This window comes from Rhipicephalus sanguineus, chromosome 2 (assembly GCF_013339695.2).
Source record: "Rhipicephalus sanguineus isolate Rsan-2018 chromosome 2, BIME_Rsan_1.4, whole genome shotgun sequence".
Lineage (NCBI taxonomy): Eukaryota > Metazoa > Arthropoda > Arachnida > Ixodida > Ixodidae > Rhipicephalus > Rhipicephalus sanguineus.
Genome location: NC_051177.1, coordinates 77,795,820 through 77,820,784, shown reverse-complemented (window position 1 = coordinate 77,820,784; position 24,965 = coordinate 77,795,820). Strand labels below are relative to the sequence as shown.

The 24,965-nt window shown below is 46.5% G+C and overlaps 2 protein-coding genes across 3 annotated transcripts in view; one reads left to right on the top strand and one right to left on the bottom strand.

Annotated features, from left to right (window-relative positions):
• LOC119381691 (gastrula zinc finger protein XlCGF7.1-like) overlaps positions 1-24,965 on the bottom strand; it is a 229,158-nt gene that overhangs the window by 115,715 nt on the left and 88,478 nt on the right. The gene's annotated exons all lie outside the window — the stretch shown is intronic.
• LOC119383222 (PAS domain-containing serine/threonine-protein kinase) overlaps positions 13,248-24,965 on the top strand; it is a 64,578-nt gene continuing 52,860 nt past the window's right edge. The window contains exon 1 of one of the 2 annotated variants that reach the window (XM_037651261.2): positions 13,248-13,389. In XM_037651261.2, coding sequence (XP_037507189.1) covers positions 13,364-13,389 — 26 coding nt within the window. In that variant the 5' untranslated portion in view covers positions 13,248-13,363. The remainder of the gene's footprint in view (positions 13,390-24,965) is intronic. The other variant, XM_037651263.2, reaches the window with a different exon arrangement.

The window sequence follows — 24,965 nt, the reverse complement described above, 5'->3', positions numbered from 1 at the left end:
ATTCAATTTATCTGTAATAAACCTGGCGCAGAAGCTTCACCCTCGCCATACAAGAGAATAAGTGCGAAATAAACTGCAGCTATGTAGTTTTGGTGCTGAATTGTCAAGCGTCTAATTCTGCCTCAGGTGCGAAGATCACGTTATCGAAAATGCTTATATAGTATTGCTTTTCCTACAGTTGGCGATATAGCTACAGCAAACTTCAACATCGATCGACCTCTAGACAACGTCGATAGCTTCGTAGATTTTCCCGTATTCGTCTTTTCGACGGCCTCCCAAGGACCGCCTCAGACGCAACGCTAAATCACCAGTAAAGGCTGTTGATTCATGAGCTCAGACGTGGACTTTGCTAGTATTTGTTTGCTCACGGTCTGGCCAAATGATACGAATTATTCATTGGAAGGAAATTAAATAGAATTTATTTGCCTTGGCTTGATTTTGTGTCATTTATAAGCTTACCGGACACGGAACCAAAGTCGTCCGTGGATTCTACCTGAACGTCGATCGTCCCCTTTTATTACATGCAGTGCTGTGCGAACATATAACATCCCTCATTATGCGTGCCATTACATTGAGTCAAATGGGATGCACCAGGTAACCACCACCGCCGACTGCGCCTATTTAATCCGGAGCTTCGAGTTCGATTATCAAGCACGCAAGCCTTCCAAAACGCAAACTCAGCGCGGCTTTTACTCGGCGCTATTTACTTCTTACGCAATGCCGACAACCGTGCGGACAAACCCGGATTACGGGAGGTTCAACGTTCTTAAGACGATCTGACCATGTAGTCTGTTTGTGTGCGTTTCACTCTTTAGATGGCACGGTCATTGTTTATATTTGGCGCATATAACCGAGCGGCCGTTTTCTGGAAGAATCATTTTCGGTCGTTGACCAATGCACTCGGCTCGTCGCGCACGGCCAATGGGCCGTGAGCCGGACCTGGCGTTTAGTTAAACATATCTCTCTCTTTCTCTTTAAACGAGGAGTAGGAGGATTCGGGGGGGGGGGGGGGGGGGGGGGGTTACGTGCACTGTCAAAGACGAAGACGCAATATCAGCACCAACCATGCGGCTCAATGATGTGCGGAGAAGCATATCTTAAGTTTACGCGTGCCTCTAGATTCGAAACAAACTTATACGTCTTTCTTTTTTGCCTAACGAAGGCGGTTAACGCCTACAACCGACTGCCTCCCCCCCCCCCCCCCACAAAAAGAAAATCTCCTGCACGGTCACATGTGACAAGTAGAAGTTCAGCCCTGCGCAACTTCGGCGGTCTGGACGCGATCAACAGCGACGGCCACTGTTCCGACAGTGGCGATGTCACAGTGCATCTTCAGACTCCCTCCACTCTCTCTCTCTCCCTCAGATTTTCCTTGCTCGAGATAAGATAGCAACTCCATAAGAGCACACTGTGCGACAGTTGAACGAAAGCCTCAGAACGATGCATTAGAATTCACTCGCTCGACGCGCATGCACCGCGGCTATGTTGCGTGGCCGGTTGAGTAACCTAGATAACTTTCGTTATTTTTTTTTTCTTCACAGAGAGACACTTACACGGTAATATTATTTGTTGCACGCAGAAAGGCCAGCGCGGTGCGCAAGCTTGAGCGTCCCCTTCCCGTTCGTTCATGTTTCTTCTTTCTTTCGTTCTCAAGAGGCAAAATATGGTCGCCTCAGAGCAGCCTGTATGACGCGGGGCGTTGATTACAACGCCAAGTAGCTATTTATCTTGGCAACAAGTAGCCTATTATCGCAGCTACATTAACAAAACAGCCACTTAATTTTGCCACGTCTGCGTCACCGCGGACAAAGACGGCCTTCCACCATCAAGGTCCAGCTACGACGCGCCGAATACACAATGCTCGAGAGGCGAGCACCCAACACGCGTGCATGCCACCTTCTTTTGTTTTATTTTTAATTTTTAGCACTGCACGTTGCAGTGTTTTCTGTTACGTCGTATTGTACGTCGCTATCGTCATGGTCAGTCTAATTAGGAATTTACTGTCACGGCCTGTGGCCAACCGCCGCGGTACTGCAAAGTAAAAGCCGCTATCGACTGGATTTGGGAGCGTTCGTTCATCTACGCATGAGGCACTGATGAGGATTGATACGTCGACTGAGAAGAAAAAGAAGATGGTTTTCCTCTTCGAGTCGTCTTAAGAGACCCTGTGAGTTTTCTGCCGCTGTTGGACGGAATTCTCAAACCGACTTGACAAATAATGTATACTGCGCATAACAACACTGCCGCGTTAATACAGACACTTCGCGAATGCATACAGCTAGCCGTGCAGGGAGCTCTTGTCATGAAGCTATGGAGAGTAGACTTGTGCGAGGCTATTTCTATTGTTGGCATATTTTCCTCATGTCGCTCAGCCACCTGAAGCAACACGTTAAACAAAGTTCATCGGCTAAAGTTCTTCAATAACGATGCGTTGCCCGACGATCTTGACGAAAGTAAGCCGGAGGCGGAGTAGCCGGGTTACTCTCTATAGCTTTTCTGCAACGCATCATGGCAAAAACATGGTATGTGTTTCGGTGTGACTCCCTATGCGCCCAATGCGCACTCGTGAGGCGCGCACGAAAAATTTGTTACGTTCGCGGTCAGTTATGCTTTTCTTTTTTTTCTAACGGCGCCGCTTTTCAACGCAAATCTTTAGGAGAAGACCGAGGAGGAGCGCTCCTGTTCTTATTTAGTTGCACGAGCAGCGAGTGACACTCTTGTTTCTTCAGCAGCGACCTCCGGACGACCATGCACTTCCGGTTTGCGCGAAATTCAAAAAATGATTGGAAATTAAAAATAGGTAATTAAAAATAAAAAGTGTATACGAAATCGATGGCTCAGTCCAAGTTTTGAAATACACTGGATACATATGATATCAGAGCTTCAGATTACTTAATGGCCAATTAACTGTCAGGATAAGTAACGAAAATCAAGTGAATGAGTTCACTGAAAGGGCGGACGCTTTTCTTGCGAGCAGCTGGAATCGTTGCGGCATTCGGCCGAGCAGATCTCAACCACGCGTTTCTTTCTACGTGGCCTCTGAGATCCGCTTCGGCAGCGCGAAGCTAACTTAAGGAGTACACACCAAGGAATCCATCAAGGGAATACATTACGAAGTACACCACTACCAGACGCCTCAGCCATGTATTAGGGCCGCCTCTCATTTTTTTACTTGATCTGTGTTCCGTGTCACAAAACAGCGCCGTGAATAAAGCAAGTATGTATAAAAATCTAGCCCCAGTCGCAGCACTTCTGACATTCGTTGAGCTTGGACACGGTTCAGCGTCACCGCCATATCATTGCTTCGCCAATCGAGCATCTAAATGAGGAGTGACTGACGGGCTAGTTGTTTCGTGATTAGGTGATTCAGCGACCTAGCTGTCTGCGCGTTCCTCCTCATTTAGCCCCGTCTGGTATAGCACTGTTTCTTTTCTTAACAGCGGAGCTGTTTAAGCCGACCGTAAAGGCCTGACAACAGGTACGCGTTGCAGCGCGTCAGCGCGCGACCTTTTGACGCGGCGCCGCGCCCTCTCCCTATAGGGAGAGAGGGCGTGCGGCTACGCGAAGCTGCGCGCCCTTTCTCTCCATAGGGAGAGGGCGTGGCGCCGCGTCAAAAGGTCACGCGCTGACGCGCTGCAACGCGTACGTGTGGTCAGGTCTTTAGTGCGCGCATGGCGAACAGAAAACTGTCATCACCATGAACCGGCACGCGCTCTCTTAGTCCTCTTCTTAATCTTCTGCTTCGCTCCCAGAACACGTGCGCCGATTTACCCGTCGTGGGATGCAATAACTCTTATGGGCGAGAGAACGAACACAGAGAAAGAGACAGAAAGGGAGGAAAGACAGAAAAATATAGAAATGCATCGAAAGAAATAGACACAGAGAGAAAGATATAGAAGGAAACAGACACAAAAAAGGGACTGAGAAGAGAGAGGGCGAGAGAGAAAGAAAGAGAGATATTCAAAGAAAGATAAAGAAAGACACAGAGAGGAAGAAAGAAGGGAAAAAAAGAAAGAGAAACAAGGCAGGCCACCTGCAGCTCCGCACTTCCTTCAGGCTTGCTATATATACCACTTGTGCGAAGCTACCTTAATTTTCTATCTTTACCTTTCATACATAGAAAAACGAGGGCCCTTTGCGTATACGACATTATACCGGACATGCATATTAGTAAATGAAGCATACGCACACGCTCTCATATGCGCCACATTTGACAGAGGAAAGATTGGGGTGAAAATACGTCGCTGGTCAATGTGGTGTGGAAACAAATGACGTCGTGTGTACCTGCAGTCGCACATCCGGAAGCCAGCGCCCAGGTATATGTAAGACAGCGTGCTTGCTTCTCGCGCAAGCGCCAAGACGTCGCAAAGAAAGAAAGAAAGAAAGAAAGAAAGAAAGAAAGAAAGAAAGAAAGAAAGAAAGAAAGAAAGAAAGAAAGAAAGAAAGAAAGAAAGAAAGAAAGAAAGAAAGAAAGAAAGAAAGAAAGAAAGAAAGTCGGCGCACGTGCCGGTATAATGCGATATTCTCAGCGGCGGCCCTTTCGGGTTTAAAAAAAAAAAAAAAACAGAGAAAAGATTACACGGTGGTGTGGCGCTCGACTTGCGTCATAATCTGCCGGACAATAAGCGAACAAAAAGTTGGAGCGTGCTTTGTTCTGTTGTTGATCTCTACTCCCGCAAGGATATATATTCTCTCGCTGTAGATACGAGCACGATAGCATGTAATTAAATGAATGCGTGGTTCTCTATGTATACAGTTTCTTCATGTGGGGTTTGAATTATGCCATACACAGAGACCAAAACGAAGCGTTACAAGGAGTCCACTAGACGTATTGAGCTACGGAAAGATTTCTCGTGTGTACAGAGTACACAGAGAGCACGCAGGAAGCATAGTGAAGGAAGAAAACGGACAAGCTTTAATGAAAGAGATAGAGCAACCGAAATTCTTGAGTAGCACTATGCGCTGGACTTGTGCATGCGACAAACTGCAAGGCAGCGCCTGGTAGCGCAGCTAAGCTTTTAATAATAATATCTGGTGTTTTACGTGCCAAAGCCGCGATGATTATGACGCAGGCCGTGTAGTGGAGAGCTACTGAAATTTCGATCATCTGGTGTTCTATAACGTGCACTGACATCAAATGAGACCGCCGCGGCCTAGATCGAACCCGCAACCTCCGGGGGAGCAGCCTAGCACCGTAACAACTGTACCACCGAGGCGGAACGCAAGTAACCTCTACAAATTCAGCCATGCAAAGGCGGTAAACAAAGAAAAAGTATACGTTGTGCAGTAATTTCATATCAGCCATTCTTGGCCAATCTCCCAGTGTGGGTACGAGCCATATGTGAGGGCACAACAACAACTACTTCAGCAATTTGACACTGGTTCCACGCACAGCTTTCTGGTCTACACGCATTATAATTGCAGCCCAACCGCCCCCCGTACTCACCCTTAATGATCCAGTTATCGGAACTCTTATGATGCATGCAATTTCATGCTTTTAAATTATTTGTTTTCTCGTCAATTTTACTTACGGCAAACGTTGTAATAAAGTGTAGCAAGCCAACAGAAGTTGCGACATCTCGCGGCACCCCGTGAGATTTTGTACATGAGGAGCTACAAAGCTTTTATTTTTCCAGTTAAGTACGTCTTTCTTTTACTGCCAGTCCCTCCTTCTATCAAGCATCGTACAATAAGGGCAGCGTGATTCTCAGAGACTCCCCGAAGGCTTGTTCGTATATGGGCATATTCTTTCGCATCCAATACCACCACAAGTTTCTGTACGTCGCCATATCTCGTCGTATCTTCGTGAACGTCGCCGTGTAATTGAGGATTCGTCCGTCGCGCTTCACGTAGTCCTCGCCGGCCTCGGCGAAGTCCACGTGTACCACGCCCGCCGCAAGCGCGAGGTCTCCCGTGACGTAGGCCCCGTCCACTAATCGCGGACCCGGCACAAGGGACTCCAGGTAGAGTCCGCGCAGCGCCTGCCCTGTCAACACTCGCACCGCTCTGGTCGTTTGTTCGGAGACCGGAGAGCCGGCGCAGTAGCGCACGACTCGCGGAGACGTCGGCGTGGTGTGGCTGGACCACATCCTCGTTCTTTTACTGGACTTGGCGCGGAGGACGCCTCGACGCTTCTTACGAACCGGCCGGCAGGCCAGGATTCGCCGCTCGGGGTTCACGTAGTCCCTCAGGTAGCGGACGAACATCAAAGGGTCTCGCGGTATGATTCCGTCGGACACCTCGACCACGTAACGGACGCGTCGACAGTTACGAAAAGCCCAGCGAAGCGCTTCGAGCGTCACTTGAGCGTCCCGAACGTCCCTCCTGTGCCTGCTTCTCGCCACGTCGACGCTAGTCAAGTACGGCGAGACGTCGACCAGGTCACCCTCTTGCGCAACTTCCAAGGCGAGCTTCGTGTGCTCGGACGAACCGTTGGCGCGGTCGTGCGTGAAGAAGGCACCCGTCCAGTTGAAGTAACGCACCAGACGGTGTTCTAGGAGCGTGGTTCGCAGGAACGCCCGGCGTTGTCGCCGACCAGGAACGGTGTGCACGAGGAAAAGGACGTCCAGAGGCCATCGGCATTGCTCCGCGACGGCCCATGCCGGATTCCGCGACTTCTGGCGCAGCGCGGCGTGGTCGTCCAGGAGAGGCCGGAACGGCTCGAGCAACTGGCGTGCCTCGCGAAGTCGTGACGGCACCGGTGGCCACAGCACTGGTGCGTGGCGACCTTGCGCTATCTGATAGACGACGTACGTGACGGCGGTCGCCCACAGCAGTACCGTGGTGATGACGACCAGGAACACCTTCTCCGCGGGTCTTGTATTTGCGATCGCGGCGACGAAGCGTCGCCACCTAAAAGACAGCCTCATCATGGCCTCCTATGGCCTCATCTTCTTGCACTTCTGTTACCTCCTGGACGGAAGCAATACCACTGGCCTTTTACAGAGGTCAAGGTATAAGCAGTGCGAGCTTGTTCAATCAGTCAATTTTGCTGATGTAAATGAGGCTTGATGTTGCTTTTTTTTTTCTCTATCTTGACATTACAGAGAAATGAGGCATTGTAAAGTAATAAAAAGATCCGCTGCGTTCACTTTTGGCCGGTGTAAGATCTTGGGTGTGTGCCGTGCAAAAAGACAAGAAAAAAGAAAGAGGATCCGCTTCTCGCCAACTAAAGGTTCATCTTTAACTTCCAATTTCTAATTTATAAAAAAAATCCCTCGTTTTTCACCGTTTTTCTTTTTTTCGTTCAAGGAGACCGACAACAAATTTTTATGGCGCCTGTTTTCTTCAGTGCAACGGAAAGCTTACCGCTTTTGCGGGACTCTACATACTCACCTCCCTAACTTACCATCGTCATCCATCACTATTTTTCCTCCCCTTTCCCTTCCCCCGGTGTAGAGTAGCAGGTTAGAGCATATTGTCGCTCAGGCCGACCACTCTGCCCTTCTGTGAATACTCCTCTCTCTCCTCTCTCCTATCACAGAATGGAAAAGCGGAAAACACCGTGAAAGAATATTAATCCTAATCTTAAGCGAAGCATTCATAACTCACATATTTCGGCGGCGTCGTACGCGAAAAACCTGGCGCCGGCGAGAGTAAGAAATGCGGACCTCGAATGCGGCCCTCGAAGGTACGCCTGTCACATGCGTATATGCACGCGCCGTTTACCAATGTGCTCTCTCGTTTGTGGGCTTGTCGGCGACCAGACGTTTCTGATACGACGAGCTGATCTTTTTTATGAATGTGACTTAACTGTCATTTCGCGTCGTCACATTTCATTCTTGCCTGGAATATGAACGCATGGCCATCGTTGTAGCCTGTATAGCAAGTGAAGTGTTGCACTGCCAAGCACGTGGATGAAGGTCCGATTCTGGGCCTGGAGGAAGGGAACAGTTGGGAGGGAGGATTGCGCAATGCGAAAGAAAGAAAGAAAGAAAGAAAGAAAGAAAGAAAGAAAGAAAGAAAGAAAGAAAGAAAGAAAGAAAGAAAGAAAGAAAGAAAGAAAGAAAGAAAGAAAACTAGTACGTCAGACACGCAGACGTACTGTCCCCTCCCTCCCCCCTTCGTACACGTCTTTGGCCGCAGTGGATACGTCCCTGCTTGGACAGTATCCGCTTCCCGAACGGACCCTGGTGAAAAAGGTGCATAGGCCGTCCCGAGTGATGCAACTCTAGCCTGCTACTCCACAGCAGAGAAGGGCTCCGGGGCGAACGTCAGAGATAGGTTAAAAATATGAATTTTAAAGGGCGAGAATTATGACGATTATGAAGACAGATGTTACACCCTCAGTTGTTCCCGTGCGACCAGCACACGCATGCCTCATGGCCCATTCATCGTGAAGGAGAAAGGCTGAGGATTTTGAAATACAGCTGGGAGGCCGTCCATGGCTTGCATCACTCGCACAGCTGCACTCGCCACAAACGCGTGCTTGAGCGAGAGAGCAGCTTCTGTAGGGTGTCAATTATTTGTCACAGCACCACCGTGGTTACGGTGCCTGATGGAAGTGCGTCGCAGGCCTCTCGCTCTTATTTCTGATGTTCGGATCTCTTCCGAAAAGGAGTATTGTCACCACAGAAAAAACCAACGTCTCCTCTGTATGGTACCTCACACACCTTCAGTGCGCCTAACTACTGCCTCCATAACCAAATAAGGGCGAGAAGCCTCTCCTTGCTCTGAGGCAGATCTCTGCTATGCGGGGGCCATAGGCGTATCTACCGGGGGGGGGGGGGGGGGGGCAAGGCAAGGGGGGCGCTAGCCCCCGTCACTGAGGAAAGTTAGGGGGGCGGAGCCTTCCCACTTTCGACAGTGGCCACTGTCGGCTGCAGACTGGGAAACCATGAACTGTCGCGAACGTAAACTTCTACACTGCAGTCACTTTATTATATAACGAAATTTGTCCTGCGCTTCTGCTGTGGAGAACGTCTCCCGTGTCTCACGACCACGCACTGTAGATTCTCTGCGGTGCAGGCCGCCTATGCAACGATTTGCGCTACAGCATTGCAGAGAATGCTGAGTAGGGGCTTTTAATGTTAGAGCGCTCTGTCATGATTTTATTCTGCTCTGCCTGGCCGGAAATTTACATAATTGACGACGCAAATACGGGAAGGAACCAGTAAACGCTTCATGAGATGATCAGACGCTCTTCCTGTTTAAGGAAATTCATTTTTTTAATAGGAAAGGAATAGAATCACCGCTGCTCTATATCCAATTTGCTATGAGTTGATGAGTGTGCAGAACTGCAGAATGTTTGAACGCGATAGCGTTAAGGAGCCCGTGTCGCAGGAATTCCGGTGTCGGCGTCGGCATCGTTGGTTGTGAGCGAAAAATCATCATTATTCTGACCCAAAAATCGCCATGGATGCAAATATTAAATGATGATTTGCCCGCGGTGGAATCGCACCCCGGCCTTCGGCGTGACCAAGGAGGTGTTCTGCCACAGAGCCACGCCACTGCTTGGAACTGCTCTGAGAGTAGCTTTCCTGTTTCACAAACATGCTTGTACTGTGTACAGGCCACCCATTACACAAGGCACACACACATTACTGCACGTATTCCCTTACGAACACGTAATGGGTACATTGCCAACTTCGAAAAAGCATCACGCGCGTGATTGCTGCTGGTTTAAAGCGTGCCACCCATTACAAAGGGCACACACAATAGTTCGCGCATGCTCTTACGCACGCAGTGGTACACTGTTGTCAACCTTTACTGTGTGTGTGTGTGTGTGTGTGTGTGTGTGTGTGTGTGTGTGTGTGTGTGTGTGTGTGTGTGTGTGTGTGTGTGCGTGCGTGCGTGCGTGCGTGTGTGCGTGTGTGTGTGTGTGTGTGCGTGTGTGTGCGTGTGCGTGCGTGCGTGTGCGTGCGTGCGTGCGTGCGTGCGTGCGTGCGTGCGTGCGTGCGTGGCTGGCTGGCTGGCTGGCTGGCTGGCTTGCTGGCTGGCTGGGCGACTGAACATAATGACAAGCGAAATAAAGCGCGATGAGGATGGAGCCGGATATCGCTATCGCGTTAATCCCTTAAGCTTAAGGGACTAACGCTTAAGCGTTGCCCAATTTTTAGTTGGGACGCTTTGGGATAGCTAAAGAATGTTTCCGCTTGAGTTTCCGATTAATCTACTTCGCCTTGCCAACGTTTTTAAATTAATCTAAAAACGCTGGCCTTGCTTATTGTATGTAGCTTGCAGCGATCGCGGCGGCTTGTAACAATGCGAGAAATAAGGCAGTAGACTCGAGTATATTGGGAAGCCCAGCTTTCAAGCTTGTCCCGCAACTTGATCTACCGGGCCAGGTAAATAGTCAAGGTCCACGGTTTTCTTGACTAATAATTGTTGGTATTTGACGTCCCATAACCACGACATGAATATGAGAGACCCCTTAGGGGAGGGCTCCGGAAATTTCGACCACCATGGGGTGCACTTAAATTTAAGCGCACGCGCCTCAAGCATTTTGGCCTCCATCGAAAGCGCGGCCGCCGCAGCCGGGATTCGATCCCGCGATCTGGGTTTTCAGGACTAAGGAGACTGAAGTGACAGCCGGGCCAGTTGTTCTTGAGTCATCTCGAATTGATTTGTGCAAGGCCAAATACAACTCGGACAGCAAAGAAGCCCACACGCGCAGCGCTGTTCATTTTTCTCCCTCTCTCCCTCTCTCTCAGCAAGGATGAGTTCACAGAGTTGTACACGTGCACAAACAGCTCAACATCGTTATACTATACAACTGAAAATATTTATTATGCTCATATGAATCCATGTCGCCAGCTGCTCTAAGTAGCTGCTGCCAATGTGATCGGTTGGCAGCCTCCTTGAACTACATTCAGAACGAGACACTGTCTGGCTATTACAAAAAATGTTTAGGTATTGTTCAGCACAGTAATGCGTTGTTTAGTGTGCGCACGTCATTTGAACGCCACGAGATTTCACAGATTTGTGACGTCGCGTAACAAGCACGCGATTTTAAGGCACACCGAAAATTTTTGACGAACGGCGAAGAACCAATGACCAAAAATATGTCGTATTGGAAATAGCGTACTTTCTTATTTTTTATGTAGTCGTGCTTGATTGGTCATTACGCAATGGACAATTTTGGGGTCATTTGTTGCATCGCGTTACGAGCCGGTGCCGTGTGTATGACCCAGAAAATTTCGGCCAATCATAAACAGCTAACGTCCAATGTGGAAGGAAAAAAATACGGGTCATTTTTACGTTATAATCACCGATATTTTTTTCAAAGAAAATTTGTGCTTACACCGTTTGCATAGGCGTACATATTTGGAGGAGCCGGAGGGCTTTCTAAGCAAAGTAGAAAACAGCGCAATACAACGAAGACTATGACTAAACAGAGCCAGCGCTGTACAGCGCTACTCCTGTTTGGTCTTTGTTGTCTTTTGTTACTGCGCTGTTTTCTACTGTGAAGTTCGCACGCTCCAAGCAAAGTTGCTAATACAAATACGATGAATATAAAGAATGTACTACGCCCCTATTACTACAAATTCTTACTTAAAAAGAACTATACATATATATATATATATATATATATATATATATATATATATATATATATATATATATATATATATATATGTGGCGGCCGGAGTGAGGGAGGCCAGCCCCCCCACTCGCGAACAAGTTGGTACGCCACTGGCGGGGGCTACATGCGGATTAACACTGACACAAAAGCTTGACGCAAGCATGTCGAGTAGGAGTATTCAGGATAATCTTTTTTTCAATAATGATTCAACTAAAAGGAGCTACCACGAGGCCACAAAGCAAAAATTATGTGGATTTCAGTAGTAATAAATGGAGGTTTAATGTTGGATTTGGCTTCATGTAGTTACAAAACAGCGCACTTGGCCCATTTTGTGTTGAACATCTTTATTTCAAGGAACCGCATTTCCATGTTTATTTTGTCAATAAAGACACAGGGCCATTTTAACAGTTTTCCACTAAAATTTGAAAACAACATTGGGCAACAACAGACACATTGCATGCTTTCTGTGCGCTTTATAAAACTCGTGCGCAAGATCGGCTAGGTGTGAAGTGCAGCCCTCTCATCTTAGCAGAATGTGCAGTGGCTTTTGGCATGCATGTCAGTTGCTATACGAAATGCCCAAGCGGCTTGAGGAGGTGTTTCTACCGAATAAGAAAGTTTGACTTACAAATTTCGCGCCGCTAAATACAATACATTAAGCTATGTGGTGGCCGCGGCTTCTGTCGGTGCTTGGCATAAACATCTAGCCTCCGAGATGTGGTGTTTCTTTTTTGCTCCAATGGTCTGTTTTGTTGCACGAGATGGCGCTACCATAGCGTTCAGTGTAGGTTCAGTGTAACTACATGCCCGTCCATGCCCGTCTTTTTAATCTTGATATTTAAATAGTTTAATTAAACGGACAGCATAGAGGTTGGCCTGGGGAAAAGTCCTCTGCGTAAATTTGAAGGTTGGAAATGAAGCTACAGTTACGTAAACCAGTTCCTGCGTTGACTCAAAATGCTGCCTTAGCGCAGCAGTTGCCGAGTTGCTGTTCCTCCGAACCATCCGACAACGAATATTCGCCAGTTTTGATACGCTACTAAAGTAGATAAACATTTTGAGTTCAGAAACGTGGTTTCGTGTTCAGCAAAAAACGGTTCGCATGCTGCACCCAAAAAGACAAGAAAATTTGCTCTGTTTTTACCTCACCATCGACTGCCCAGCACGCATGACGTCCCAAACTGGCAGGTTCAATAATTTTAGGAAGCATTCGTGAGTCATAGTGCCTGCCAGCGCCGCGCCAGCAATGAATGAACAATATATACACGAACTTTACGACATGAACGAAACTGGAAGACAGTGCTCATAGCGCTCATAGCAGCAAAGGCATCGCAATCAACACATTATTTGTACTTATAATGAAGTTAGTAAAAACACTCCCCCTTCAGCACATTTGTTAAATGACTGACGCTACTTGTAAATTTGGCGCTGCAAAGACTAGCGACACAATAATTGAGAACACTTTTTAAAATGTTTACCGAGTGTTTTAATAGTTGCAACTTCCATGTCTTCGACACTTGTAATTTTTGTTTTACATCTGACATTATACAGCGTTATGATTTTTTTCTCTGCACAAATATTTACCATGAGAACTTTGAATATCGCTAATGACCTAGGTACCCTTGACGGTGAAAGTAGTCATTAACGTATTCTCCAATACCTTTTGAAATACCTTACTGTGTATTGCATGCGCGCGAAGGGCTTGTGCGAGGCTGTGGCAGCTGTAGCGGTTCCGTTGTTTCGAACTTGACGCGGCAAGTCCTTGGCAAGTCTGCGTAGCTCGTCGGGGCCAACGTGAACAGTTTCTGGCGCCATATCGGGCATCGCCCATGCTGCGACATGAAGACAGAGGGAATTAACAACCCGTAAGTCGTGTCACCTATTGACGTCACTGTCCAGATGCACAGAACCAAAACGTTGCACAAAACGTTACCGGAAACCGTACTAGCACTACCGTCGTAACTGTCACCTAGCTTGTCCTATTCCACTTGGTAAATGTTCGCCTTGGCGCGTTAATTTTCACCGCATGCTTTAAGTGTCAAGAGATTCATTGCAAGACGCGGCTCCTGTCGTGATTAGGAGTGCTGTTTCTTGTATTTTTGGACGGGGATACAATCTGGCAGTGAGGGCACAGTTTGTGGTTTGTGTGTGTCCTTGTTTTTCAAGCGCGTCCAAAAATACTGTCGTGATTAGTTTGGTCGCTGTCTTACAGCTACTTAGCTATAGTCACCGGCTGTGTTCAAGACCAGCTGTTCTGCACATTGGGTTTAATCAAGATGTTGAACGAGATGTTAGCGCTTTAGTGCCCTGTTCCAGACAGAGGAGGGTTGTTAAAAATGAGATAATGCCTGCGTTGATAACTGGTTCGCCTCGTCGTAGGCTTCTGCTGCGCATGAGGGCGGAAGAGCGTTAGAGAAGGTTGAAAGACGTTAACGGCAAGCTCGATGGAGAAACGGTATTTTAGATTAGATGTGATATTGGCTGATTTCTCTTTGCCAGTACATGAGCTTTGAAGAGCTGGCCTGGTAAACCGACGGAGAGCAGGTGTTGCGGATAGCTAACGTAGGCCCGCCCTACCACGTATATCACAAAGAAATAGACAGCAGAAGGAAATGTGGTGCAAATAATGTACAATACATGTGAAAATAACGCCGCAATCGTCGTTTACTTAGTTTAGCCCCCCCCCTCCCCCCTCTTATTTTTTATAGCGTACGTCTGGCGTATTGTGCAATGGGTATGAATTGAGTGTGTGTGGCATAGTATGCTAGCATTTGGAATTTGTAGTTTGTACGAGATTTAGAAACATGACATCCTTTATGCAAACAACATTGAATTTTGAAGGAGGTTATTGCAGCCGTGCTTCATTTTGTTAACCCTTTCAGGCACCACCTATGAAGAGCTGCCTGTAAATGTGTCAAATTCACACATTATTTCAAGGCACTCGATATTATACTGCAACAAAAATTTTGTCTTAATACGTTGATTTATGTGTTATAGTACTTGATCCTAATTAAATTACAATTATATATTTATCCTGACATCATTCATGCTCCATTTTTACATAAATCTGATCGAATCTCAGGCTAGAAATATAGTGCAAGTTTGTTTTTGCTCATGTTGACTTTCAGCAAAGAAATGTGCTTTTGATTTGGCTCTAGGAAGCGCCACGTCAAACATGGTAGTGCCTTCAGCAAAATTATACTATTTAAGAGTGCACTGCAAAATTTAGTTAAATGAAGGTACACTTATTTTGCAGGAGGTTCAATTCATCCAAAGATCACTGCATCTTCCTCTTTCTGAGTCACTAGTTGATGCAAATAGCAAAAACAAGTGGCGTACACAATTGTGTACAGAGCGTCTCAAAGGGTTAACACTGCCACACCTAACAGTGGATGAGCACTCATATCAGTCATGCTGATGGACTTTGTGTGCCGAACGTTTGTTGTACAAGTGCAGTAAGGGGTCAGGTTCTTCTACACATACGTGTTATGTAAACAAGGCCAGAAAAGGCCGTTATAGGTTGACATAATCACATTGAGCTTCCTTGTTTGCATTTTCACTCCAGCCATAAATGCTACCACAGAATACTGCCTTTACAATTTGTCTGTTTAGTACTAACAAGTGTGTAGTCTGAATGAAAGCACCAGTATGTTTGGAAGGAAAGTATGTGACTGAACGACCATTAAGTGTGAGTCATAATGGAGTTACAGGGGGCCTCACTTGAGCATACGCGAGAAACCACCATTGGTGAGGGACTTGATTTCTGCATGTCAAGAAGGGTATCAGTTCACAAGTCTTCAATGCAAAGCGTTCTTTGCCTCATATGAGGCACATTGCAGTAAGCGGGTGCCCGTGTCACTTCATTTTACGCTTCTTAGTAAAGGAATAATTATGTGCTTTATGGCGGACATTGGTTCAGGGTCCACCATCACAAAAGCACAATGCTCTATTCATCTGGCCACTAGATGTATGCATACTTTTGTCACGTCAATTCCAACTGGCACTTTGAAGCAATTGACATATATCATGTTGCACAGCAGCAATTTGGCTTAGTTAAGCAAAAGTGCAGGCACGTGCAGCAGATTTCAGAAGTGCTTATTGAACAATTTGGTGCTTAGATTTAATTGTACACATTTGTTTCAGTCATGAAGTTCATGTCAAAAGGGAAAACATCCCCTTTATATGATACAACTTCCACACCAGACACAAATGTGTACTGTAAATCTAAGCACCAGGACGTTTAAACCTGGGAGTGCCAGGTTTAAATGCACAGATATACCCATTGAAGTGAACGGGGGGATGACCGCCCCTGTAGCTCAATTGGTAGAGCATCGGACGCGTAATTCGAAGGGTGCAGGTTCGGTCCCTGTCGGCAGCTAGTTATCTTTTTGTCCACTTTACTTTCTTCACATATATATCATAATTACTACAAATAATATCCACGATACTTTCCTTGGCATTATTGTCTGTTCTCATTAGGAATGGGAGATGAAAGACATGAAATGCGGCAACAGCAGTACTGCAAGAATTTTGGTTGATACTCTTCATTTTAGTCTTTGTTGATGCTATTAAGCTGATGCATTGTGTCAATGTGGTGGTGCAATAGTGATAGAAAATAGCATGACAGCTGTTATATATTATCTAGGACTATAGATTTGGGTTGAAAATTGTTTGGTTTTGCATATAATATGAGATGCAAATGCAGGCTAAAGTCAAGGAATGAGCACTAATATTAGTTGCAGGTTTTTGTGGTTTGTTTACAGGATCCTAGACAGTATTTTGCATAGACCTATTGGTCAGTTTGCTGTTTTAACAGACTCATGCCATGACATGTTTGTAAGTTGTTCTTGTTGAAGCCTTAAGGATGCAGTTGTGACATAAGTGTGCTATGTTTTTTAAATGGAGTGCAATATGACTACATTGCGGGATGGTCCAGCAAAACGGGAAGGTATCAACCATCGACAGGTGCTGACCTTGCAGCAGTCCACATGAGCACCAATAGTTGCGAGCCAGTTCTTGTCTTCCAGCATTTTATAAACAAACTAAATATCTGGATTCTGCAAAATGCTACAACAGCAACATGTAGGAAGCAGTTGCAACATACATCCCTTTTAAAGACCCTTGTGTAATTGAAGGATGAGATGTCAAAAACGAACAAATGAAAGCAAACTTAGTATGCGATTGGTCAGTGCGAGAGGTACAATTCATTTCAGGTTGCAAGGCAAGGTCACTGTAAATGCATGTATTGAGGCTTACAGATTCGTAGCATTGCATGTCAGCTGGGTCAGCTACTGTGATGTTACAAGTTTTGTACAGTGCATGCCTTAGGCCTGTGGCAGGCACGTAGCCAGGATTTTTTTTCGGGGGGGGGGCCCAAGGCCTAATTGTTCGAAAGAAAGCCTTTCCATGGCAAAAAGAAAAAAAAGTTGCCTGGAAATATAGAAAGCTGGACGAATTTCGGGGGGGGCCCGGGCCCCCCGGGCCCCCCCCTTGCCTACGTGCCTGGCCTGTGGGTTTAACGGTCTGGTACAACACTAGCGCTGTTGACCCTGACACCTCCTAGTATGTCACCTTATGAGTACTTCTTTTTAATTTTTAGCATACCTCAGTACACATAAGTTTAGTGCATTCTTACATTCTTGCACACCATTCAGTGACTATTTTTTAATCTTCTGTGCACACAATAAAATATATGTATGCTCTTCGACGACACTCGTGAACCATTTTTTTTTATTCCCATTCTTTTACGTGTGGGCCTTCCTGTTCTTATTTTAAACCTCAGCCATGTTTCATGGGCTACATAAACAAAGTTGTAGCTGAAGACTTCAGAACCTTCTCAGGTGACAGGGGTTCACACTACAGCATTATCATTAGCATTACTCTGTTTGATGGTTGTTTCCTCCTCACTTGCCTACTTCATTGTCATGAATTTTGATCATTGGGACATTGTATTGTGATAGTCTAGACCAGGGATCTCAAACACGAGGCCCACAGCTTCAGAAGGAATAAACTTTCGTGACTTTGCTAAATTGGTATTCGCATTATTTTCTCACTTATTGCGATTAATAACGCTTTGTTTGGGGGGAGCTACAGAGACGGGACTGGTATCAAGCATTTTTTCCCTGAGGCACTCCATGTGGTCACTATCTGTTGAAACATCACCGTAGAACAAAAACTGTATTTCAGAATTGTCATTCTGCAGATCGGTACCGATAGCTTTTCAATATCTTTCCCGAAACCTACATCAAATCGCCTTAGATATGACCAATAAGTGAGATATCGGAAAGGCGTTCTTTCAAATGGCAACGTTAGATGACATTTTGTTCAGATACCCCCCCCCCCCCCCTCTCTTCCGACTTTTTTTTCACTGTCCGGCCCTTGTTGGACTAAATTTCGGAACTGCAGCCCTCTAATTAAGATGAGTTTAAGACCCCTGGTCTTGACCCTAGAATGTTAGCTTTGGTCTTCCCCGTACTTTATAACGTAGTTTCACCGCCTGGTATACTCTCGTCTTCGCTTGCGTGGTCTTCGTCCTTTTGTCACATCACTCCATTTTCGTGCAGCCTCGCAACCCTCCGTTAGTGCTCGGCCAAAGCGGATTCTAGAACTCACACGAAAAAGGCACACTTTCCCTCTCTCTCTCGTTCGTGTTGTCACCCTTTCGTCCAGGGGGACGGTAGGCATGCCAACTGCCCGCGGCGCAAGAAAACGCTTGCCGAAAACAGACTTAAAAGAACAAGAAACAAAGGAATAGAAATGGAGGGCTCTCGACTGGGCGTTTCGCTTTCGTCACGCATTTCTTTGTTCTGCGGGCCACTTACCACCTCCTCGCTTTTAGCTTCCACGCGCCTGCTTCGTGTGACAGCGGCGCTTTGGTCAGCCGCGGTAGCCCAGGAACCCTCCACTGTGCAAGCAGCCGCCGTACGCAAAACCATTAACCGCGCCGGGTAATGCGCCATTGTGTGTCCGCAGTGTAAAAGATCTGCGGAGCGAGGCAGTGTGTGGCTGGACGGACAGTTGATTGCGGAATGGCGGCGCTACGCGCACTGAGCCTTTGAGGAGGGAACAAGGTTCTCGCGACTGCTAGGCGCGCGGAGAGTCCTAAGTTCTGGTCGTTCGGTCAGTTCGGCAGCGCAGCCAGTCTTTTGCAGAGTCCATATGCAGTGTCTGTCCGTAAAGCATTGAGACTGTGTCTGGTATAAAGAATTTATTTATCCGATTAGTACATATTATTAAAATTCTTCAAAATAGCTTCCTTGGGCGTTGATGCATCTGTAGAGGTGAAGGAGCAAAGCATTCACCAGTGAGACGCTCTCTTGGTGTGAAGCGCGAGCGCTGTTGGAACTGTTGGAGCGCAGTTGGCGCCTTGCCTGTTGGACTGTTTTTGCTGTGCCGGCTGCTACGCGACGTCGACCAATAAAACAGTCACTTCTCGCAATTCAGAACGCAGTGGCACTGTCTCCCTGCAGGCTGGGGCATTTATTCGTTTTGATTATATTTTCAACCCCACTATATAATTACTGTCTCAAACCCTTCAAAATTTGTATTCTTCGCTGCTGTTATTTTCAATGTCTACAAATGGACATCTATCGAAGATATTCACATACGACTATGCAACATCTCCATAACGGCTGGTATTCATGTAGTGCACTGTATTCGTGGCATGAATGACCATATCTACAGGTGTTACATAAAGTCTGTGTAACGAACACTTTCGCTGCAACGAATTCTATGTCGGTAAATACTCTTTTTTTTTTTCAAGCCAGCCTGTTATGCGGTATGATTATAGCAAGCGTCGACTCGATTCTATTCGAAATTATCTTGTGAATATTCTGCGCAATGTATACTGAGGATGCCACCTGCATAGGTGGCGAAGCGTCTATGTCGGAGTAAACCTTTTACAATCATGAGTTTACCCGGCTTTTGGAACACTTTTGCAATACTTAAAACAGTGTAATGGAGCTTGTTTTGTTTTTCGTTGACTTTAACAGTAACCAGCAGACAGTGAAAAAACAGTGATGTAATAGAACGCATAAGTAGAGAGGAATGTTGAGAAAATCAAGTACAGTCGCCCAAACCATTAAAGGGGTCATGAAGCACCAATTGGGCTTGTTGAAAAAACACAACCTGCGGAAAGTTGACACGGATATGAACTGCTCTGCAAAATATTACAGTCGTGCGCGCCGCGTAAAGGCCACAAGCGGAGCGCGAAGTTGCCGTTTCCTCAGGCGCCTTCTTTTCAAACAGAGGCCGGATCTCACTCTCGTCGGTGGGCGGGGCGTCTGCACGTTGACGTCGCGGAGACATAGCATGCTTATTGGCCGATAGCCGGATGAGATGCGCTTCTTGCCACGGGGTGCCGCCACTTGCCCGCGCCGCACTCCTCAGTCTAACTTTACGCGGTAGCCGCACTCGCGCATGCGAATCACAGCGGGAGAGCGATCGCGTTTCATGATCGCTTTGTGCACGGGCATGTGCTAACCTCGCCCTGTTTGCAACTCGGCTAGTCGTATGGCGTTGACGTACGGAAAAGTCGCCGCACACGCATGCCAGTTAAAGATTTGGGTGGCTGTACGTGTCACACAGCAGCCTTTCCATCGATAAAACTGCATTAAGTGCACTAATCGTTTGTTTCTTTGTATATTTATTTATTTAATAAACATACCGTACAGGCCTCCGTTTGGGGAAGGGGTGTAGTATTTAGTAAGGGGGCTTACAAGTTGCAGTAAACGAACGAGGAACTGATCTAACGTAACTTGTGCGTAACCAACAGGAGCCTGGGTAGTACCCTCATTCACTGCATTCACATTCTCACGTGCACGGTAAAAAGCGAAAACGTGATCGTAGGCTTGAAAACTGTCTTGTTTCTACAATATCAAGTGCAGTAAAGCACGCGAACTGAATTTCTTCGCAGCCGAGACGTGCAAAGGCTGAGACGGCCAGGCCATCGTGTCAATTTATTCCGGGTCATGGTCGTCGTCAGCCGCCGTGCAGTCGGCCATCTCGCGGGCGCTCTTTTTTTGTTCACGACCATGGGACCGCGCCGCGGTGATTTTCTTTATTTTATTATTTCTTTTTATTACAGATGTAAGTGTTTACCCGAAACCAGAGCGACGGAAACGGAATATCCTGTTCTTCGTGTCCGAAACACGTTTTCGCCCGTTTTCGTTCCTCGCATTAGGCTCGAGGTCGCGCTGTCCTGGCTTTTACGAGCTAATGTGGGAAACAAATATAAACAAAGTTAAAAGTGACAGGAGAGGGCTGTTGATGGAGGGCTTGCGTAACTGACAGGCGCAGCTGAGCGTGACGACTGAGCAGGTCTGGACTACCACCTCCTACCGTCCATACGGCGAACACTCCGTTGTTTCATCAATACTTCTTTTTGGGCAAGTTGGTTCATATGGAACCAAGTTGGTTAGCCCTTATTCCAATGTGGGAGGTGGGGAGTTGGTTGGCCTGGAAGAATAATTTTTGGGTTCGGACCTTCTGGGTGGGAAGGGGGAGGGGGTATAGATCCCTGCTCGTGGTTGCGCCCTGCTCCTCGGAGAAGTACTCGCAGAGCGTGGGGCCTTACTTGAGCGTTTTATGTTATATCGGGTACACTGCCTATTGGATAATGCGAACAAATTCACTAACACCTTGCTACAGTCTAGCTGTAACACGCATGGTTGTATGTGCTTGTTATTTATTTTGCTACATACGCCTTGCGGCAGATCTCTAGAATAAATAGAAACGAGCACGAGCCTGATCGGTTGTGAGTTATCCTTTGCTATAGGTAAGTAGGGTTTATTTTCGCAGGAACAACATATAGGCTATGCTGCTCCTGTCACAGGGTCTTATACCGGCGTTGATTAAAACAGGAAAAGCTGCAGTTATCCTTGCGTAGTATAAATAAATAAATAAATAAATAAATAAATAAATAGGGGTGAACTCTCCCCCTGCCACCTCTGTTTATTTATTCACCGTATATTAGTTATCCTTGCGTAACATAAAGTAAGTAAACGAATACAGTTGGCCGGCGGAATGCACGAGAAAAAAAATTAACCGGAAAGACTGCAGAGCCATGCAGTGTTTTAAGTATAAACAACGCGATTCGCTGTACGAGGTACAAAACGGAAGGTTGGACAAAAGACAGCGCGTGTCTTTGTTTGTCTTTTGTATTTTGTACTCGTTCAACGAGACTTTCGACGAGAAGAAACGAAAGTTAGGCCTTCAGGGTACTTCAATTTTTTTTAAAATCGCCTCTTTTACCTGTCGGGAAAATGGGGGCAGCGAAGCTTGGTGGTGAGTCTGTGCCTGACGCACTACTTTTCTTTCTTTCTTTTTCTCTTTCTTGTTTTTTTTACATATCTCATTGCGCAACGCTCCCTCCTAACTGTTTCCTTCCTCCATGTCGGGAATCGGGCCTCCATCCACGTGCTTCTCAGCGCGACGCTTCACTTCCTACAGCCAACAACGACGGCCATGCGTTCATATCCAAACAACAGTGAAACGTAGGGAACGTGTCAAATGACAAGCGACCTCAATAAAACATCAGATTGTCTTATCAGAAAGGGCTGATCGTCGACAAGCCCACGATCGAGAGAACATTCATTATTGGAAAACGGCGCATGCAAACACGCGTGTGTGTGACCGGCGCACATTCGAGGGCCGCATTTCTGTACGCTCACCGGCGCCGGGTTTCTGGCGTACGACAGCGCCGCCACCGAAATCTGAGTTATAACAAGGTTCGCTTGAGAAAGTTGGAGAAGCTTCACATCAGTGACGTGTGTACACGAGAGAAAACGCGTCGGTCTTCCTTTTTTTTTTTTTTGCGCATAATAAGGGACCACTTCTTTCCTTCGGAGCGTGCTTACGCAGCTCGCTCCTTCGAAGTTTCGGATCGATCTCGTCCGCGGTGGCCCTGTCATGTTTGCGACAACGACGCCGCGCTCCATTCGATACGCCTTCTTTGGTCGCCCTTGAAGGCGTCGGCGTGAGCTGCCGAGCGGAGAGGGATCGCTCGACGTTCCTGCGGCGGCGTTCTCGTATATGTATAGCGTGGTGTCATAAAATGCCACGATCAGGACAACAACACTCTGAAGGCTGACTGAACGAAAGAAGGGGAATTTTTTTTTCGAGGGGCTCGTTTCTTTGATATTCACAACCAAATGAATCCAACAGACATTTCGGCCAAGGAAGGCATAGGTGAGATTAATTGTTGTCTTTTAACTTTAGTGTAGTAATTATGACGTAAATTGAAATGAATTGAAGTGGACGCAAAGTCACCCTTTTCGTCAGTGGGATCTGAACCCTATATCCTTTTGATAACGAAGGTTGTGGGTTCGGATCTCTCAGGCGGATAAGGTGCTTTTTCATCCGCTTTAATTTCTTTCAATTTAGGTCATAATAATATCGAAGGTTGTGGGTTCGGATCCCGCCGACGGAAAGCGTGCTTTTTCGCCCACCTTAATTGGTTTCAATTTACGTCAGAAGTACTACAGTTAAAGAAAACAATTAATGTCCCCTATAATTTCATTGGCCTAATAGTTTGTTGGATTCATATGGTCGTGAAGGTTGACTGTACCATTCCTAATTAGAGCTCAGTTCCTTTTTTTTTTTTTACCGATGTACTCCTTGGCATCTCTCCTCTTTGTGTAACATGGTTCGGTTAACATATTTGGCCTAAATAAACATTAAGAAAGCAATGGAAGTAAACAAGTAAAAGTAAACCTAACATGCAAAAATAAAAAACGTACTGCAAGTACTGACTGACGTTGGCTAATGTCGCGTAATGTTGGCTGTCCGTTGTTGCAATAGCAACACTGTGTTTGTTCAGTCTCAGTCCACTAATCAAGTTGTCTGCAAACCTTTTCTGGTTATAACACAGTCAACAAGGAAGCCTGGATTATCTGCCAGGACGCGCTGAGGAATTACATCAATCACCCACCCAAGTACAAATACTAAAAAAATGGTTCGTGTGTTTTCGACGGTTACTGCGCACTCCTGGTAGCGCCTACTAGAGTTGTTAGTCGATAATAGAAATTTTTAAAATAACGCCGCCGTATTAACCGTGAGCTGTCACCGGCTGCCGCAACTTTGCGCATGCGTGGAGTCACCGAACGCCGGTAAACAAACGCATCGTTGAAACATCGCCATCCTTGACTTGATTGCATTGCCGTGGTTATTGGTCGTTTCATTCTTTCTTTCTTGGCGCGACCTCCATTGGTGTTTTGTGCTGCGGACAAAAGCGTGTATTGATCAAGGGTATATAAACAAGGGAAGCCCTCATGAAGCCCGTCTCCTAGCTGGCTCGACGAAACGGTGGCTCCAGTTACGGTGTATAAGAAATCGGGGCTCCGCTGGTCCACACTGAGGCTTCCCTTGCTCACTTCGAGGTTCCTCCTTCCTAGGACTTCTTTGTCTAGACGTGACACTGTAGTCAAGACCCTATATAACGTATTAGGATTCGTTTCGATAATTTCTATTCCATTCCTATCTACCACCGTTCACCGCTGGCCGATATCTGAGATAAAGTGGGCAGCGCTGCGCGCGCCCCTATAGGTCGACCAAGAACGCTTAAAGATAAGTAATAGTATATCGGAATAGAATAGTGAAATACCGCCTTTTTTTTTATTCTTACTAGTAGGATATGCTGGCGCCTTCATTGGCGCCGGGTGCCCCTCTTCGCAAGAGAACCAAAATCACAATGAAGATTCAGGCGTTTGTAAAGTGCAGGAGAGCGTCAAATACACGAACATTTGCCTAGTTATAGCTTATTCCGGTGCTTGTCGTGCGTGTGCTTTGAAACTGCAGTGTGTTCTCTTAGTTATGCAATTTCATTCCAGTCAGTATACTCAAGCCCTAAAGGCTTGATGTTGAAGGCAGCAGCAACCTCCGTATACAATAAAATGTCAGTGTCGAATTAGCGGTAAACGTGAGGAAAATCCGTCCGCATTACGCCGGGCGACGGGGCACAGGCGTGGTCGAGTCACTCGATGATATGCGGATTGCGGTGACTAATATAGAGTGATCAGATATGTGGCTTTTTTTAATATACAAAGAGCCAAGTGCACTTTAACTGAAACTGAGAAAAACACACTTTTTTTTTGCAGACAGTATGGTGGGGCCTGCTCCAATAGTTTTTTTTTTTTTTTTTTTTTGCCAGTGTGTTCCTGTCCCCTAGATAGCTCAAATCTACATTGCGGCTGAAATCTATATAGCCCGCTATCGTCTGTATTCAGGAGTAAAATTTGTATTTGGCTCTTATAGGTTGGAACATTTCATTTGGGCTTGAGTTAGCTCGTAAAAGAAGTCTAAAACGATTCGAATGTACGGTATAGCAATATTATAATAAAATTAACATCGTCCTTGTGCTTCCGTCGGTGCCGTCCTTCGTGGCAAGATGCGCACTATCCTGGACTGTCGGCAGCGTTTTCTTGTTGGCATCTGTTGAAAGCCC